Source organism: Haliotis cracherodii, unplaced genomic scaffold (assembly GCF_022045235.1).
Source record: "Haliotis cracherodii isolate W230 unplaced genomic scaffold, xgHalCrac1.p SCAF_13, whole genome shotgun sequence".
NCBI lineage: Eukaryota > Metazoa > Mollusca > Gastropoda > Lepetellida > Haliotidae > Haliotis > Haliotis cracherodii.
In genome coordinates, this window is record NW_027266268.1 from 10,053,175 (window position 1) to 10,070,556 (window position 17,382).

Below are 17,382 nucleotides of genomic sequence, written 5' to 3' on the forward strand. Positions count from 1 at the left end.
TAGATACAAAGCTCTTGGTATATCGTCTGGCATTAACTACCTTGGACCAATCAAATGGGAGCTGGCGTTGTGTCTTCTTGCGTCATGGGTTATCATCTTTGTATGTGTCGTAAAAGGTGTGAGATCTGTAGGGAAGGTAAGCTATACATCTGTGTATGATCTGATGTGAAAATGTTTCCTATCGGACGCTTAAAGTAACTACCATAACGGTATAAAACTTCATTTCAATTTTGGCGTAGAGAAAATTCAACTTGAGATATCAATGATTGCGAAAAATTGGATAGTATAGTTTAACTTATGAATCGAATCATACCGTACCATATATGACTGACAAAGACGACAGGACTGGTCTCAACAGTGTTTCACTTATAGACAACAATAATATTAAAACGTATTAACTTGTTGTTCAGGCTGTGTACGTGACAGCTACTGTACCCTACATCATCCTGATTGTCCTGCTGGTTCGTGGCCTGACTCTACCTGGAGGAACAGATGGAGCTCTGTTTTACATCACTCCAAACTTCAGTAAACTCCTGGAGATACAGGTAAACTATCTTATATCGACTGACTCATCGTCAATACTTTGCATACACTAAATTCATCCAGCACCGGGAACACATCCACAATGCGATGTAGTTGTGTCGCGTAAAGCTAAAGAAATGATACCGTGGATCACCCATTGCCTGACATTAAATAAAACCATTTCCATAATCAGAAGAAACATCTGCTAAAAGCAGAGTCCATTGTATAATTCCGACTATATCAGGAGCATGTGTTATTGAATCATTGTCAAATAGTGATGTTACCAGGTGAACAGACAGCCGTTAGGCTATGAAGGTGTCAAGGCTTTGTTTGTTATCGATAATACCTTAAACATAAAACATCAGTGTTCAATTCATTATATTTTCACCACTGTTTTGCTTTTTGCGTCCAACGGAATCTTTTTCTGCAAATAAGTGAGACTGGTTGTTCTCTGGTGCTGACGTTTTATGTTTACTCACTGGGATTATATTTAGTAAGAATGTCTTGAATTTACCTCTTGTATGTAACATGACAACTTGAAAGTGCCCATGACTTGATCAAGGATTCTAAGGAGTCTTTCCAAATACATATATGTCAATATTCACTTTAATCTCTTTACATCTCTTTTATCATTCGAAATGTTTCTGACCCGTGAAGATCCGGGGTAGAATAGGTCTTCGGCAACCCATGCTTGTCATAAAAGGCGACTATGCTTGTCGTAAAAGGCGACTAACGGGATCGGGTGGTCAGGCTCGCTGACTTGGTTGAGCGTGTCATCGATCCCAATTGCGTGGATCGATGCACATGATATCAATCACTGGATTGTCTTGTCCAGACTCGATTATTTACAGACCGCCGTCATACAGCTGTGATATTGCTGAGTGCGGCGTTAAACAACAAACCAACCAACAAACCAACGAAATGTTTCAGCAATTTCTCATAGTTCGTCCTGATACATTGATTGTATTTGTCAGTTTTATCTTTGTATGCCTCTTTTACCATTCGTAATGACAATGATTTATTTACCATATACATAATTGTCCCTGTATATATTTCAGGTGTGGTTAGAAGCCTGTCTCCAGGTATTCTACTCCCTGGGCCCGGCTTGGGGCTGTATCATCACCATGGCCAGCTACACCAAGTTCAATACCAACTGTCTCAGGTAATAATCCGCCTTATTAGTGAACATGTATCAATCCGACTTGCGGACACAAGGTCATGTCTCAACTGAGAAATTATACACACGAGCATTAATTCAGCACCGCCTGATTCAGAATCCAATCCCGAAAAATAATAACAAACCCTGATCTGAACTCAATTGAACACCTTTGGGATTACCTTGGCCAGAGAGCCAGAGACCCTCCAATTCAAAACCTGAGTGAACTGACCCAGGTACTTCACCAGGAATGGCAGAGGACCCCATTGTTGAAAACCTGATCAGCATCACGAGGAGATGCCTTGCGAATGCCATCCTCGAGAGGAGTGGATACTCCAGACTCTGGTTGCAGAGTCAGTGGTGATTTCTAGATTGACAATTATCGTTTTCCGCTGCATAATGTGACAGTCCGATTCGTCGTGTAGGCTGGGTTCTAATACATTTCAGCTTTATTAAATAGAACGCTTTTAGTTTTCTCGCATAACGCAAATCAATTGATACCGATTGATAGTGTCAGGTTCATTATTTTTGTAATGTCAGTGCCAGGCGTTCCGTCAAAGAACAAACCTTTTGTCGTGATTCCAACAATAAATCACAACAGTCATGTTTTAATGAAGCATATATCCGAAAGATCGGGGGGTGATTAATTAATGCTCATGTTTATAATTGCATAGGCACTTCTATAGTTAAATATGATACAAAATGAAATCAATAACAAAACCATCGTTAGTACGTCACGATTGGTATACATTGTCCATCACACAAAAGTGTATATCAATCCTGGAACGATCTCAAAAACATGCCTTCCACTTGTATTTTTGTCAGTAACGTAATGGTGGCTGAACAATGACCCCACAATATACTCGCATATAAAATACTTCAAAATATGCAAAATATATGTTTTGTGATATTTGTCTTTTTGGCACATTGTCCAACAAGGTATGTTAGCTGCTCGTTGACTCTGTATCTTTTGTCCGTTTAGTGTGGAGATTCATAGATTAGATATAGATATCGATTAGTGTAATTTCTTTAGTGGGCTTGTATGTACTCATACGATAATATGGTGTTTAGTTGACGACCTAACAGCTAATATGCTGCTATTCTTGCTGGACCTTTCGAGTTTTTGCAGGATGGTAAATTGTCCTCTGCAGTGATGTGTTCATGTTTGTAGTCCGATGAGATTTATTAGTACCTTTAATGCATGTTTCCATTATCCATGCTGATTCATAGATATTTTTTGATAAGAAAAGGTGACGTGTCCTGGTAAGGAGAGTGGATGTGGTCTGCCATACCTGCTTAATTCAAGGAGGTACTGTGAGAGCATTCTAAAGTGCAAAGCTATGGCTGTCTCAATCACGAGATTATCATCACTTTTTATCATATATTGTTTAATGGCATTCTTAAAGCTCACTTTGTGTGCACTCATACTAAATATGTGTGTCCCTCAATCGTTTTCTTACATACGTGTTATATTACATAGGAGTTATTTTATCTAGGCGTTATGTTAAATAGGTATTATTTTACTTAGGTGTTATTTTACATACGAGTTATTTTGCAAAGGTGTTATATTGCAAAACTGTTATTTTGCTTTGCTGTTCCATTACATAGGCGTGATTTACATAGGTGTTAAAATGCATAGGTGTTATTTACATAGGTGTTATTTTATATAGGGTTATAATGCATAGGTGTTACTCTATGGACTGTTCCGGTGGATCATCAAGACTGGTTATTTTCTGGATCCATTCCCCTGGTTCGGGCGATCTCAGGTTACCTGTCCTTGATTTAAATTAGCCAATTTGATTTGCTACGCTACTCAGTCTCACAGACCAATCAGAATGCGAGTTACAAATTAGCCTTAGTCCTAGGTTGGCGATATCAACAACATGACGGTCTGTGCCATTTATCATGATGGAGTTTGCGAGAAATTCATCATGGAAAACTGACGGATACGCAAAAGAAATCCCTCAAAATTCTTTTCGGTGGAAAGGAAGTGATTTTGTCAATTAAATCTTCCTTTACCCATTTCCGTTCTCCTTATCTCGACGTTTGATTGGTCTGTAATTTGAGATCGCGAGAACCACATGAATGAATCCAGGGGTTAGTGTTGATTTTGCCCTGGAGATATGGAGGATACTACAGTCACGTACTGGGTGTTAAGATGAGGTATAACAGTTATCCCCGGCGGAATAGTATTAAAGAGGTGCTAACATCCGACCACTTGGCAATCCAGTGATTTTGCTGGAGTGAAATGACATCAGGACATGATTTTATAAACTATAAAAGATAAGTTTTATATCATTTTCAAATTTTATTTAAAAAACATTTTGGATGGCAATTAGTCAATGTGCTAGAAAATGAACCGATCTGAAACCCTGCAATTCTAGCAAGTATGATTCATGCCACTGACGTCGAACAGTTTAGCATCATACTGAGGATTAGTACCGTTCCCCGGGAGTTTACGTCAGGTGTAACATTGGCATACTACGTTGATACAAACAAAGACGAATGATTATGTTAAGTAGATAGTTTCAAGTCGTATTATCATACAATCGTGTTCCTTTTTGTAATATCATAAGGTCGTAAGAGACATTTAGTAAAGTGTGAGTGAGTGAGTGAGTTCATTAACATTGTTCATGACAAGTAACAACTACTGATGTTTTGAAAAAATGGAAAATAAAATGGAAGGTGCAAGGTATCACAGATTGAACGTCAAATACTAACCAGTGCAAATACTTATCATCAACTATTCAAATATATTTTTATTTAGAGAGTTAGTTTGAAAATATATGAGTGTATTCGCCGTTGTTTCATGTCAGTCTGCACGTAATTGACCTATATTGTTACGTTTTACATAAATTCACTGTCTGCTGTGACAAGTAGTCAAATGTCAGTTAATATATTATATTATAATAATAACAATAATAGTTGTATGAACATTCTACCATGACAGTCGTGATGCCAAACAAAGTAAATATTGTCATGGACATGTACCACATAACATGATGTTCACATTGCGTTAATGACGAATAAACGACCAGTCATGGTAAAATGCAACACGAATGTGTTGGACTGCCATTATATAAACTTAACTACTGTTGATGACTTTGATGGATCAGAAGTGTAGATGCTGAGTAAAATGCCGTTTTAGACCATGAGTAATCTGAATAGTTATCAGTAATTAACTACTGTTGATGACTTTGATGGATCAGAAGTGTAAATGCTGTGTAAAATGCCGTTTTAGTCGATGAGTAATCAGAATAGTTATCAGTAACTGTTTTTCTGTCTCTTTACATCTGTGCATATACTCATACACATTTGTGTTTAAAGAATATCAAGAACTCCCACTGTAACCTGGTGAAACTCATAATGAGATAGAGCGTCCTCTCATCGTGTGAAATGGCAAGATTACTCAGCGATACAAGTCTGACACGTTGCATGTTCACATATCATTTCCCATTTTTCTAAATTTAGGAATGCGGTTTTTTGCACGTTTGTGTGTGAAGGGACAAGCCTGTTTGCTGGCCTCGTCGTCTTCTCGATCCTGGGATTCATGGCCAAAGAAGCAAATGTGCCAATAGAGGATGTTGTGTCGTCAGGTAACTACATAAATAAAAGAGACAAAACCGTTTCCATAATCATCAGAAATCTCTGCAAAAAACAGAGTCGTATGTACGATTCCGACTACACGATACGTATGTCCTACTCGCGAACACCTGGTCAAATAGAGATGATGGCAGGTGTTAGCAAACTTTGTCAATCCGGGGGGCACGGGTGGCCCAGTCGTCTAAGGCGCCGCGATTCGCTTTGCAGAGTTGCGTCCCTTGGGCACGCCAGAAACCTATGATTGTGGGTTCGAATCCCGGTTCGCCCCGATTATGTTTCTAGATTTGTCAGCACCATACCCGTGCTCGTGGGTTTCGCTGAAGTGGTAAACGTCTGAGACCTGCATCACTTCGGGCTTTCCTCCCACATTAAGCTGACACGCCGCGATATAACTGGAATACTGTTAAAAGTGGCGTTAAACCCAACTCACTCACTCACTTTGTCAATCCGCAGTCCGGACTTCTTTCATTCCGCACTTCTCGCACTGTTGGAGCAATACATATGTGCTTATAATTCTACTCTAAATCATGATTTGTTTATCTGGATTTTGCAGGGAACATTTATTTACTTCTAAAATTTACGGGGCTTCGCTGTATAAAGTTTCATGGCATTCCTAGTAATAAAATGAGAATATTTGGAAATATATTTGATAAAAATAGGGATTACGTGCGTCATACAACAGACAAAATGAGAGGTTAAACTTTATCAAGAAAGCTGACATTGATTACAATATGCCTGATATGAAACACAAATAAACCAGAATGAGAAGTTGACAGATAAAGAGTATGATGCACAAACCCTTGTGACATAAACTGACATAAACAAAGGAAAGTATTCACTTGAAAAATGGATTTCACCAAAACAGACATTATCAAAATGTATGAATACATTCGCCGACATTGCAAATATTAGCTTCAAACTATAATCCTGATACCCGTATCAAATGCATCACCATCGAACAACCATTTTTGTTTCTTTCATTTTTTGTCACCATCCAGTATTAGTGTATTCTTTATTTTCCCGGCAGTTTATTATTATCTACTACTGAATTGTACAATGTCATAACGAAAGCATAATGTTTTATTATCACTTAACTTTTGAACAAAGGGATCTTAATAGTTTTCGGCCGCGAATGGCGGGTGCTATTGGTAGGGCAAGACATGCTCACCTTTTTTGCGAACAAGTGGTATTATCACTGATTTTCAATTATCCATTCATATAATTTTGACAGCTTTTTCTTACCTTTACGCCAAATCTTAATCTGTTTTGGCGGATCATCTAGACTGGCTATTCTTCTGCATTGGCAATTTATTTTCATTTTATGAATAAATAAATCTGATGAGAATGGATGATTCCATCATTTAAGCATCATGATGCGTGTGTCACATTTTGAGATAGACAGGACTAATGTCTTCTATTTCATTACAACTGGATGTCGTTGTGTAAGTAATCATGTATCATTTAATTTAGTATTTCATTCATGGAAGCTGGATACTATCTACATAATGGCAAACAAGGCACATATTAATTCACTACCGTGTTGTTGTTTTTAAAGAAATGTGTTGTTTTATAATTCACAGACTAAATATGATGAAATTCACTTTTGATTCTGTTATAGGACCTGGATTGGGCTTTGTTATTTACCCAGAAGCCCTATCCCAACTTCCGCTTCCGCAACTCTGGAGTGTCTTGTTCTTCATCATGCTTATCCTCCTGTCACTGGACTCGCTGGTAGGAACATCATCGTGAACTATGTATATGGAAATTAACGAAAAGATGTGTGTACCATAAAAAAAACAGGATATTTTTGTACAATCAATAATTCTAAACATTCTTCACTTTAAGGTGATCCGTTGTTAAGAAAGTATATTGTTTTCGTACGTTTTAGAGATTCGCGCAGTGTCATTCTGTCACCTCATTTCATATTACGTCTGTGTTATTGCCCGCGTTCCTCGCGCTTCCTTCTTGTGCAAATTTTGTGAGAGGCGAGTGCTAGAGGTAGAGAAAGGTATGCTTTCCCTGTTGGCGAAAAGCTGATCCATTGGCTTCATTTTCACCACTGTTGTGTTTTTTACGCCCTGTGTACTGTTTTGGAAGACAATCGAGACAATTCTCTGGGGTTGAAGTTTAAAATTTACATCAACAATCGTTCAGTCTTACCTCAGCATTTGCCATAGGGCGCATGGAATCGTCACGACAACGTGTATTAGTGTTCATTTAATGACTGACTTAATGTTCAGGACTCGCCTCAAAGGGGTATTGTTATGGGGAAACAAGACGCGCCCTATCTTTGAGTCGTACGTTATTAATTTAAAGCTCATCTAATTTTGGTTGACGACCTTTATGAAATGGCCGACATTATTGTGTGTTTTAATGTATTTCTACATCTTCTTTAATAATCTAATTATATTTCCCCACATTTTGATAATAACCTTTCCTAAAATGAAGTTCCACAGGGGGCATTATAAGCTGTATGATGACATGGTGCGGGAGTTTATGTCCATGTAAACCAATGTATGGCAAGTACCGTATTCGACGTAATAAGCGCCCAGGGCGCTCTCAAAATTAGAAATAGGGGGCTCTTATCAGCATATTAGTTTGGTGAGAAACAAAACAGAGTTGAAAGATAACTTTCGTGGTTTATGCTGACAGCCTGAAATGTTTATATATATATACGACAGATATATTTTTCCAAAATTTAATTGCCCATAATTAAGGATTCATATAGCACACGAGTGCGTATTATACGCGATTAAATAAGTCTTGTGTACATTGATCAATCGGAAGGGGTGCTAATTCGGATTGTTCACTAGCCAATATATGAGCAAATGTCGCCGTGGGCGCTTATTACACATGTCTCATGTTCTCTTTCTCCGAAATTCTTTTGAAACCATTTTTTCAGTTCTCGATGGTTGAGACAGTCGTAACTGCCATCTTAGATGAATATCCCAAACTGATCAGATGGAGAGTGCCATTGAATGGCGTCTACTGCATTGTGTCATTCCTCCTTGGACTTGTGATGACCACTGAGGTATGTTTAGGCATTATTCAACTTATCATCAGACATTTGTACAGTTTATCATCAGACATTTGTACAACTTATCATCAGACATTTGTACAACATATCATCAGACATTTGTACAACTTATCATCAGACATTTGTACAACTTATCATCAGACATTTGTACAACATATCATCAGACTTGTGTACAACTTATCATCAGACATTTGTACAACTTATCATCAGACATTTGTACAACATATCATCAGACATTTGTACAACTTATCATCAGCATTTGTTCAATATATCATCAGACATTTGTACAACTTATCATCAGACATTTGTACAGTTTATCATCAGACATTTGTACAACTTATCATCAGACATTTGTACAACTTATCATCAGACATTTGTACAACATATCATCAGACATTTGTACAACTTATCATCAGACATTTGTACAACTTATCATCAGACATTTGTACAACTTATCAGACATTTGTTCAATATATCATCAGACATTTGTACAACTTATCATCAGACATTTGTACAACTTATCATCAGACATTTGTACAACTTATCATCAGGCATTTGAACAACTTATCATCAGACATTTGTTCAATATATCATCAGACATTTGTACAACTTATCGTCAGACATTTGTACAACTTATCATCAGACATTTGTACAACATATCATCAGACATGTGTACAACTTATCATCAGACATTTGTACAACTTATCATCAGACATTTGTACAACATATCATCAGACATTTGTACAACTTATCATCAGCATTTGTTCAATATATCATCAGACATTTGTACAACTTATCATCAGACATTTGTACAACTTATCATCAGACATTTGTACAACATATCATCAGACATTTGTACAACTTATCATCAGCATTTGTTCAATATATCATCAGACATTTGTACAACTTATCATCAGACATTTGTACAGTTTATCATCAGACATTTGTACAACTTATCATCAGACATTTGTACAACTTATCATCAGACATTTGTACAACATATCATCAGACATTTGTACAACTTATCATCAGACATTTGTACAACTTATCATCAGACATTTGTACAACTTATCAGACATTTGTTCAATATATCATCAGACATTTGTACAACTTATCATCAGACATTTGTACAACTTATCATCAGACATTTGTACAACTTATCATCAGGCATTTGAACAACTTATCATCAGACATTTGTTCAATATATCATCAGACATTTGTACAACTTATCGTCAGACATTTGTACAACTTATCATCAGACATTTGTACAACATATCATCAGACATGTGTACAACTTATCATCAGACATTTGTACAACTTATCATCAGACATTTGTACAACATATCATCAGACATTTGTACAACTTATCATCAGCATTTGTTCAATATATCATCAGACATTTGTACAACTTATCATCAGACATTTGTACAACTTATCATCAGACATTTGTACAACATATCATCAGACATTTGTACAACTTATCATCAGACATTTGTACAACATATCATCAGACATTAGTACAACTTATCATCAGACATTTGTACAACTTATCATCAGACATTTGTTCAATATATCATCAGAAACTTGTTTAACATATAATCAGACATCTATTGAACATATCATCAGACATCTGTTCAAAATATCATCAGATTTTCTTCAACATATCATCAGATATTCGTTCAACTTATTTTCAGACATTTGTTTAACATATTAGCACACATTTTTGTAACATATATCCTCAGACAACATATCTATATCAGAGATACAAACATGTCAACGTTGTTCCTGTAGAAATATCATATTTGGGGAATAACAGACAGACAGGCAGATTTATTTGTATAAAGGCCAATTGACCGAGATAAAGACACCATCATGGAATTTACTTTCCAAACATTTCACTAATTCGTTGATAAACGAAGAAAGCTGACGGGACTAAGAGTACAACCTTGTCTTACCCCACATGGACTATCAAAATACTCTTACCATTTTCATTTTCGTACCATAAACGTATGATATAGTTGATTTAACATCATTATACCTACTCTTTATAGTACAAACCACTTGCCGCGAATGCCATTTTGCAATAAAATATACACTAACTTATAATTACACCTATTAATCATATCAAATGCCTTTCGAAAGTCAGTTGATATTCACCAATTATGTCGTTTTAATCCAAGAAACATTCTAGTCTTTTATTACAAACATAAGAAAATATAATACCAATAATATTGATAAGTGATATACACTGGACAACACTGCATTAAACAAAATAACAAGGCATGGAGTTAATACATTTTCAACAGATTTGTAAAATGCTGGTGGAAGTCCATCATCACCAGGTGATTTTCCACTCTTTAAATGATGAAGATCGTTTATCACGTCTTGTTCGATAAAATCACACGATAAAATATCATCTTGTTTTTTACAGTCTGGGCATAAGCTATCATGATGATATTCAAGAAACTCACTCACTTCAGTTGAGAAATCTTTATCCCCTATTGACACTGGATTAAGCAATTCTTTAAAATAATCTCCCCACTTTGCAGATGCGATACTAGAGTCCTGCGATCGTCAGGTGATACCGTTTAACAAGTCTCCAAAATGTTGTATAGTTACTATCATTCGCAGCATTAACTTATGCTTTTGTAATGCTCAGCTTAAAATAAGTCTCTTTTTTTTGTTAAAATAAAGATTTAAATTTGTTTCTAGTGTTCTTGTATAAGTTGTAGTTTTCCAGAGAAGACACCTTTCTGAATGTATTCAAGAGCTTATACTTTTCTTTGACACTCTTCATCAAACCATTCTGGTTGTTTCTTAAAGCCTATACTTTCTTTACTTTCATATTCTTACCACAGTATTGCATTAAATGCCGTAACCTCTCTGCGGCTTTATCAATATCAATTTCCACACAGTTAATGAATTCATTTAACATTTCGTGCACTAATTCACCTTCAAAATTATTCAGATAGTCTTCACATTTATCTGTGTTCCATATATATCTACAGCTGTCCTGACCCGTGAAGATTCCGGGGTAGAATTGATCTTCAGCAACCCATACTTGCCGTAAAAGGCGACTAACGGGATCGGGTGGTCAGGCTCGCTGACTTGGTTGATACATGTCATCGATCCCAATTGCGTGGATTGATGCTCATGATGTCAATCACTGGATTGCCTGGTCCAGACTCGATTATTTACAGACCGCCGTCATATAGCAGGAATATTGCTGAGTGCGGCGTTAAACAACAAACAAACAAACAAACAAACAAACTAGAGCTGCCCTCGCCCAGGCTGTAATCCTGTTCTAGGGAGTCTATTACATTAAACAATGATGAGAAAGAGGCAAATAAGGGAAGATGGTCTGACTCAGTGCGACTTACATCTTTAAAGTCCTTTAAATACTTGTAAATAGATGCTGACACACAAATACATTCTGAGCTTACTCGTGTTGCTCCAACATAGGTATAATTCCCTTCATAAAAAAATCCGCCATTTAGTAAATATAAACCAAACATTTTACAACTGTCTAAGAAATCTTGGTCCTTGTTCTTTCGCTCTGGTCCTATTTGAGGAATAAGAAGCCAATAGTTTTACATTTGGGAGTCTTGCAGTGTCAGTGTTTATATAGTCTGAGAGATCTAGCCAAATATGCCAAAGATATTTACCTTGTGAATTCATGGCATGTAGGTCAAGCAAAACTGCAAATGGACGTTACCACATAACACGTTAAAGAATATAAAATGCATTTGGTATCTTGCTTTCCATTTTATTTCATTTTGTGTTACTCATTAATGGCTGCCCTATAGATTTCATTACAATCTACATGTATGATGTACAATATTAGGAGAAACATTAATATCGGCCTTTTTGGCCTGTTTGCTAACCCTTTTTCCATTTTGTAACGTTATGTAATGTAAAATCTGAACACTAATGGAAATAAAATACTGTTTAAATCATAACACGTTTTCCCTTCTTTTTTTTCAGGGTGGAGTGTACGTGTTCCAGTTGCTGGACTGGTACATTGTCGCCATTTTCCTCATCTTCTCGGGTTTACTGGAGTGTGTCATAGTGGCCTGGATCTACGGTATGAAGTGATGGGACCTCGAGACATCCTTGTTCTCTATCCTTGTTCTATAACCGAGTCGATTTTGTTATGACGATAGTTATTATTATCACTATTATAATTATTGTGTTTGTTCGTAGTGTGTAATTCTATCGTGTTCAAATTATTTGCAATTGTACATCGGCAGAATGTGTTTATAGACATTTACACATGTGTTTATAGACATTTACACATGAGTTCATAGACATTTACACATGTGTTTATAAACATATACACATGTGTTTATAGACATTTACACATGAGCTTATAGACATTTACACATGTGTTTATAAACATATACACATGAGTTTATAGACATTTACACATGAGCTTATAGACATTTACACATGTGTTTATAAACATTTACACATGAGTTTATAGACATTTACACATTTTTATTCGTTCCAGGTATTGACCGTTTCAGTGACGACATCGAGCTGATGATTGGCAGACCCGCTCCTCTGTTCTTCAAGATTACGTGGTGTTATATCACCCCAGCCATGCTTCTGGTTAGATAATTACATTACTGACAAGATTAAATCGTGTTTATTTTCATTCACATTAATCAATGCGGCCTTCAACCAACCTCACTCACACACAATAATCAACAGTGCTGTTGCAAAATTTTGCACATATGATATCAATGAATTTTAAAAAATTACGTCGAAGCACAAACAATACATATCAAGAGATGTGCTGACCATTGCTGCTGAATTCATATTTTATACGGTATAAATACCTATAAAGTACTGCCTTTTTTCAGACAACTCTCATCTTCACCTTCACCCAATACGAACCGCCAACATATGGCAAATATGTGTACCCCTATCACACGAACGTTATTGGCTGGATCATCGCAGCGATTCCATTGGTACCTGTCGTTGTTATGATTGTGGTCGCTATTTACAAACAGAAGGGAAGCCTATGGGAGGTAAGTACAAGAACAGCCGCAAAGATCCAGGTTAGAATTGGTCTTCATCAACCCTACTTGTCGTAAAAGGCGACTAACGGGATTAGGTGGTCAGACTCGCTGCTTTGGTTGATGCATGTCATGGTATCCCAACTGCGTTGATCGATGCTTATGATGTAAATCACTGGATTGTCTGGTCGATTATTTACAAACCGGCTTCATATAGCTCGAATATTCTGTGTGGGGCGTTAAACAACAAACAAAATAAACATAAATGACACACTAACTTTATGGAAAAGATATTTTCATACATAACGAACAAAGATACGACCCGTGTGTTTTCTCTGTAATACAAAAAATGTAAATAAAGAGCAAACCCGATAGATACTATATATATCAAACATAAACCACTTCCATCGAGCACCATCTGAACTTCAATTTCTACTGCATAGAAGTTAAAACCATAATGGTTAAATGTGGCATTATATTTACTTGAGTCAGTTAAACAATAGTTTGCAGTGACTAATCTGACTTAATGTACGAACAAAATTCAGATAACCATCGACATTAGCGGGTTTTTCATAAGTGTTCATTTGTTTCAAGCTAGTAAGATAGCAGAAACCAAACTGTTTTGTCAGCATGTTCTGGATACTTGGTGTATTTCAGAGAGTCAAGATGTCTCTGGTACCAGATGCAACATGGGGTCCGGCTGACCAATCGTACCGTGCTCACTACCTGGAGAAACATAGGAAACCGTCAACTCTCAAAAGTGCATTCAAATCGTCAGTGTCATGCACATAGATGCACTGCATCGGCATATTCTGTGCTTAGCAGAAATGAGGTATACACATTGCAATTAATATGAAAATCCTCTTAATGGCTAACATTTTGTTAAACGTACACCCACTGGGTCCATTCTCGTGATCTCAAAATAACCCGAACTTGATTTCTTCAGCCAGTTTGATTTGCTATGCTACACAGTCTAACGGACCAAACAGAATGTAAGTTCTAAACCAGCCTCAATGTTGAGTTAGCGATATAGACAACTTGTAGGCCAGTCCTATAGATTACGATAGAGTTCGCGAGAAGTCTAACATTGAAAAACGAAATGACGCGCAAAAGAAAGCCCTCGGAATAAGATTTTTGATACAAAGGATGTCTTCATGTCCATCTCCCTTACCCATTTCCTTATCTCGACGTTTGATTGGTCAGTAAAATGTTAATGAAAATCAAAGGCGGGTAATTTGAGATCCCGAGAACGACGAAAGGGGATCCAGGGGTTAGTAACGCTTTACCGAAATGCGAATCCCTGGAGACATAGAGGTTGGTTGACTTGAAGACAAGGGCAAACGGAAGAAATTTGAACAGTTTCTGCGCCGCCAGTTGCTGTTGTGTCATGTGGTTCACGAAATTATTTCCAATATGGATTCCTGAGCTTCTGAGTTTCTATAAGTCAGAGTCGAGCCAAGTGCCTAAGGAATGCACTGAGTAAGGGAAACTAAAGAAGGCTCATGTTTTCAACTTTTTATATACATTATTTCTTACTGTAGTATTTCATAGTCACAAAGTAATATTGCATATCCATAATGTTTTCTGGTTCCTTCCATTGCATGTTTTGTATATTCATATGTCCTTTATAGTAATTTGAGGGGCAAAAGAAAGTATACCGAGTTTGATGTTTTATGTAATTGAAAACTGAAAGAAGTGTTGTTAGTTTGATTTTTAACCGTCACCCTTCTCTGCAACAGTGTGTGAATAATAATTTCTGGCTGGGTAATTTTGGTTCAACGGAGACTGGGGTAAGAAATGAATTTGCAACCACATGGCCCCTTCAATGTTTGAAAAGTTTTAAATTAGTGCCGAAAAAAATTAACTGCGATTTTCAAGGAAAATATGTCTTAGACACCCATCAGCTGTTGTGTATTTTGCGATTGTTTTTCATATATTTTATAAGATTTAAGAATTCTTTAAATGTAACACCAGTACATTTCACTTTTCATTAATGATACGTCCCGTGAAGACCCGGGGTAGCAAAGGTCTTAAGCAAACCATGCTTGCTTTAAAAGGCGACTATGCTTGTCGTAAGAGGAGACTAACGGGATCCGGTGGTCAGGCTCGCTGACTTGGTTGATGCATGTTATCGTTTTCCAATTGCGTGGATCGATGCTCATGATGTCAATCACTGGATTGTCTGGTCCAGACTCGATTAGTTACAGACCGCCGTCATACAGCTGGAATATTGCTGAGTGCATCACGGTGTGCTTTGCAGAGTTTCGTCCCTTTGATATGTCATCGCGGGTGCAATCCCAAATTCGTTCTGGTTATGTCTGGTTTGTCGAGCTTGTTGATTTCACTATAGCGGTAACTCTTCGAGACCCCTAACCCCCTCGAGACAAACAGGAACATGAAATTAGTTATGAACGATCACAGTATATGTATAATATGTACCATATGCCATATTTCATGAAATAAATCAATGATGTCAAAATGTTAAGTTTATTGTTTTGATTCTATTAATTATCATTTAGATGTGCTTATCTTAAACCAAACCAATGGTGGCAGGAGTACATGCGCCCTGCATTATTTGCACTGTTTATCAGATCGCTGTCATACAGAACCGATTTCTAAAACAGCAAAGTAGTTCCGGAGTAAAACCTCCGAGGGTAAAACCTCTGCACACGGTCGTAAATTCAAAATGTCAATTACACCTGCCGAATCCGACTCCATTGGGCGCAAGACAAAAGGATGATGAAGATTACATGGAAATGAGAGATGACACCAGATGTTCGCAAAGGGTAAGCATGTCCTGCTCTATCGGAAGCATGTCCTGCTCTATCGGAAGCACACAGATAAGTACCCTTGGCCGATTGTTTCATTCTGTGTTCACTATCACGCGGACATTGCTTTAAAGGCATTTTCATAGAAGGGTACGCCAGTTGAGAATCTAAGAATCGTATGAAACATGACAAGGACGGGCAGGTAAAAAGGATTCCTAATTAACTATAATAGAAATGTGGTTCTGTACAATTTCGTTCAATTGCTGAGAAGAGTTACCTCATACAGTACATAATCCCTTATTATCATGTAACAACATACCATATAACTATACCACTCAAAAGAAGTTAAGAACAACAGCTTCTTTCATATTACTATAGTTAATCTGTCAAACCATATGTTCTTTACCTTATTTTGTATATCGATCCTGTTAAAGTATCGACAATTATATCTTCAAAAGAACATTTATTAGAAATATAAATATGTAAGGTTGCCATGCGTTGGTTCTGCTGCCTTGTTGTATCACAAGGACGTTGTTTATTATATACTTAAGTGTGAAGACCGCCTAATGAGGCCTAGTGGTAAAGCATTTCTGATGTCCCGCGCCGTGATACTGCTGGACAGGCGGTGTAAAAGCATACTCACTCACTCACAAGGAAACAACCTTAGCATTCATCAGAGGCGTACGTAAATTCTCAAAGTTCACACACACACACACACACACACACACACACACACACACACACACACCCACACACACACACACACACCACGTTCTATATCAACATCCCCGCGTCTAAATGTAGCAGAGCGGACATATCATATATCATAGCAGAGTATTCAGCACATACTACATCATAACAGAGTAAGCATATAATAGTTCATAACAAAGCGGGCATATTCTACATCCTAACAGAGAGAGCAAATACTACATCCTAACAGAGTAAGCATATAATAGATCATAACAGAGCGGGCATATACTACACCATAACAGAGCGGGCATATACTACATCATAACAGAGCAGGCATATACTACATCATAACAGAGTAAGCATATACTACATCATAACAGAGCGGGCATATACTACATCATAACAGATAGAGCATACACTACATCATAACAGAGCGGGCATATACTACATCATAACAGAGCAGGCATACACTACATCATAACAGAGCGGGTATGTACTACATCATAACAGAGCGGACATATACTACATAATAACAGAGAGAGCATATACTTCATCATAACAGAGCGGGCATATACTACATCATAA

At 37.1% G+C, this 17,382-nt stretch overlaps 1 protein-coding gene across 1 annotated transcript in view; it reads left to right on the top strand.

Moving 5' to 3' along the window:
* The window catches only part of LOC139458861 (sodium- and chloride-dependent glycine transporter 2-like), a 32,586-nt gene extending 18,082 nt beyond the window's left edge, over positions 1 to 14,504 (top strand). The window contains exons 6-15 of the mRNA XM_071240293.1: positions 4 to 136; positions 411 to 545; positions 1,581 to 1,684; positions 5,150 to 5,274; positions 6,900 to 7,012; positions 8,184 to 8,312; positions 12,303 to 12,402; positions 12,829 to 12,929; positions 13,184 to 13,351; positions 13,997 to 14,504. Coding sequence (XP_071096394.1) covers positions 4 to 136; positions 411 to 545; positions 1,581 to 1,684; positions 5,150 to 5,274; positions 6,900 to 7,012; positions 8,184 to 8,312; positions 12,303 to 12,402; positions 12,829 to 12,929; positions 13,184 to 13,351; positions 13,997 to 14,131 — 1,243 coding nt within the window. The 3' untranslated portion in view covers positions 14,132 to 14,504. The remainder of the gene's footprint in view (positions 1 to 3; positions 137 to 410; positions 546 to 1,580; positions 1,685 to 5,149; positions 5,275 to 6,899; positions 7,013 to 8,183; positions 8,313 to 12,302; positions 12,403 to 12,828; positions 12,930 to 13,183; positions 13,352 to 13,996) is intronic.
* The last annotated feature ends 2,878 nt before the right edge of the window (positions 14,505 to 17,382 follow it).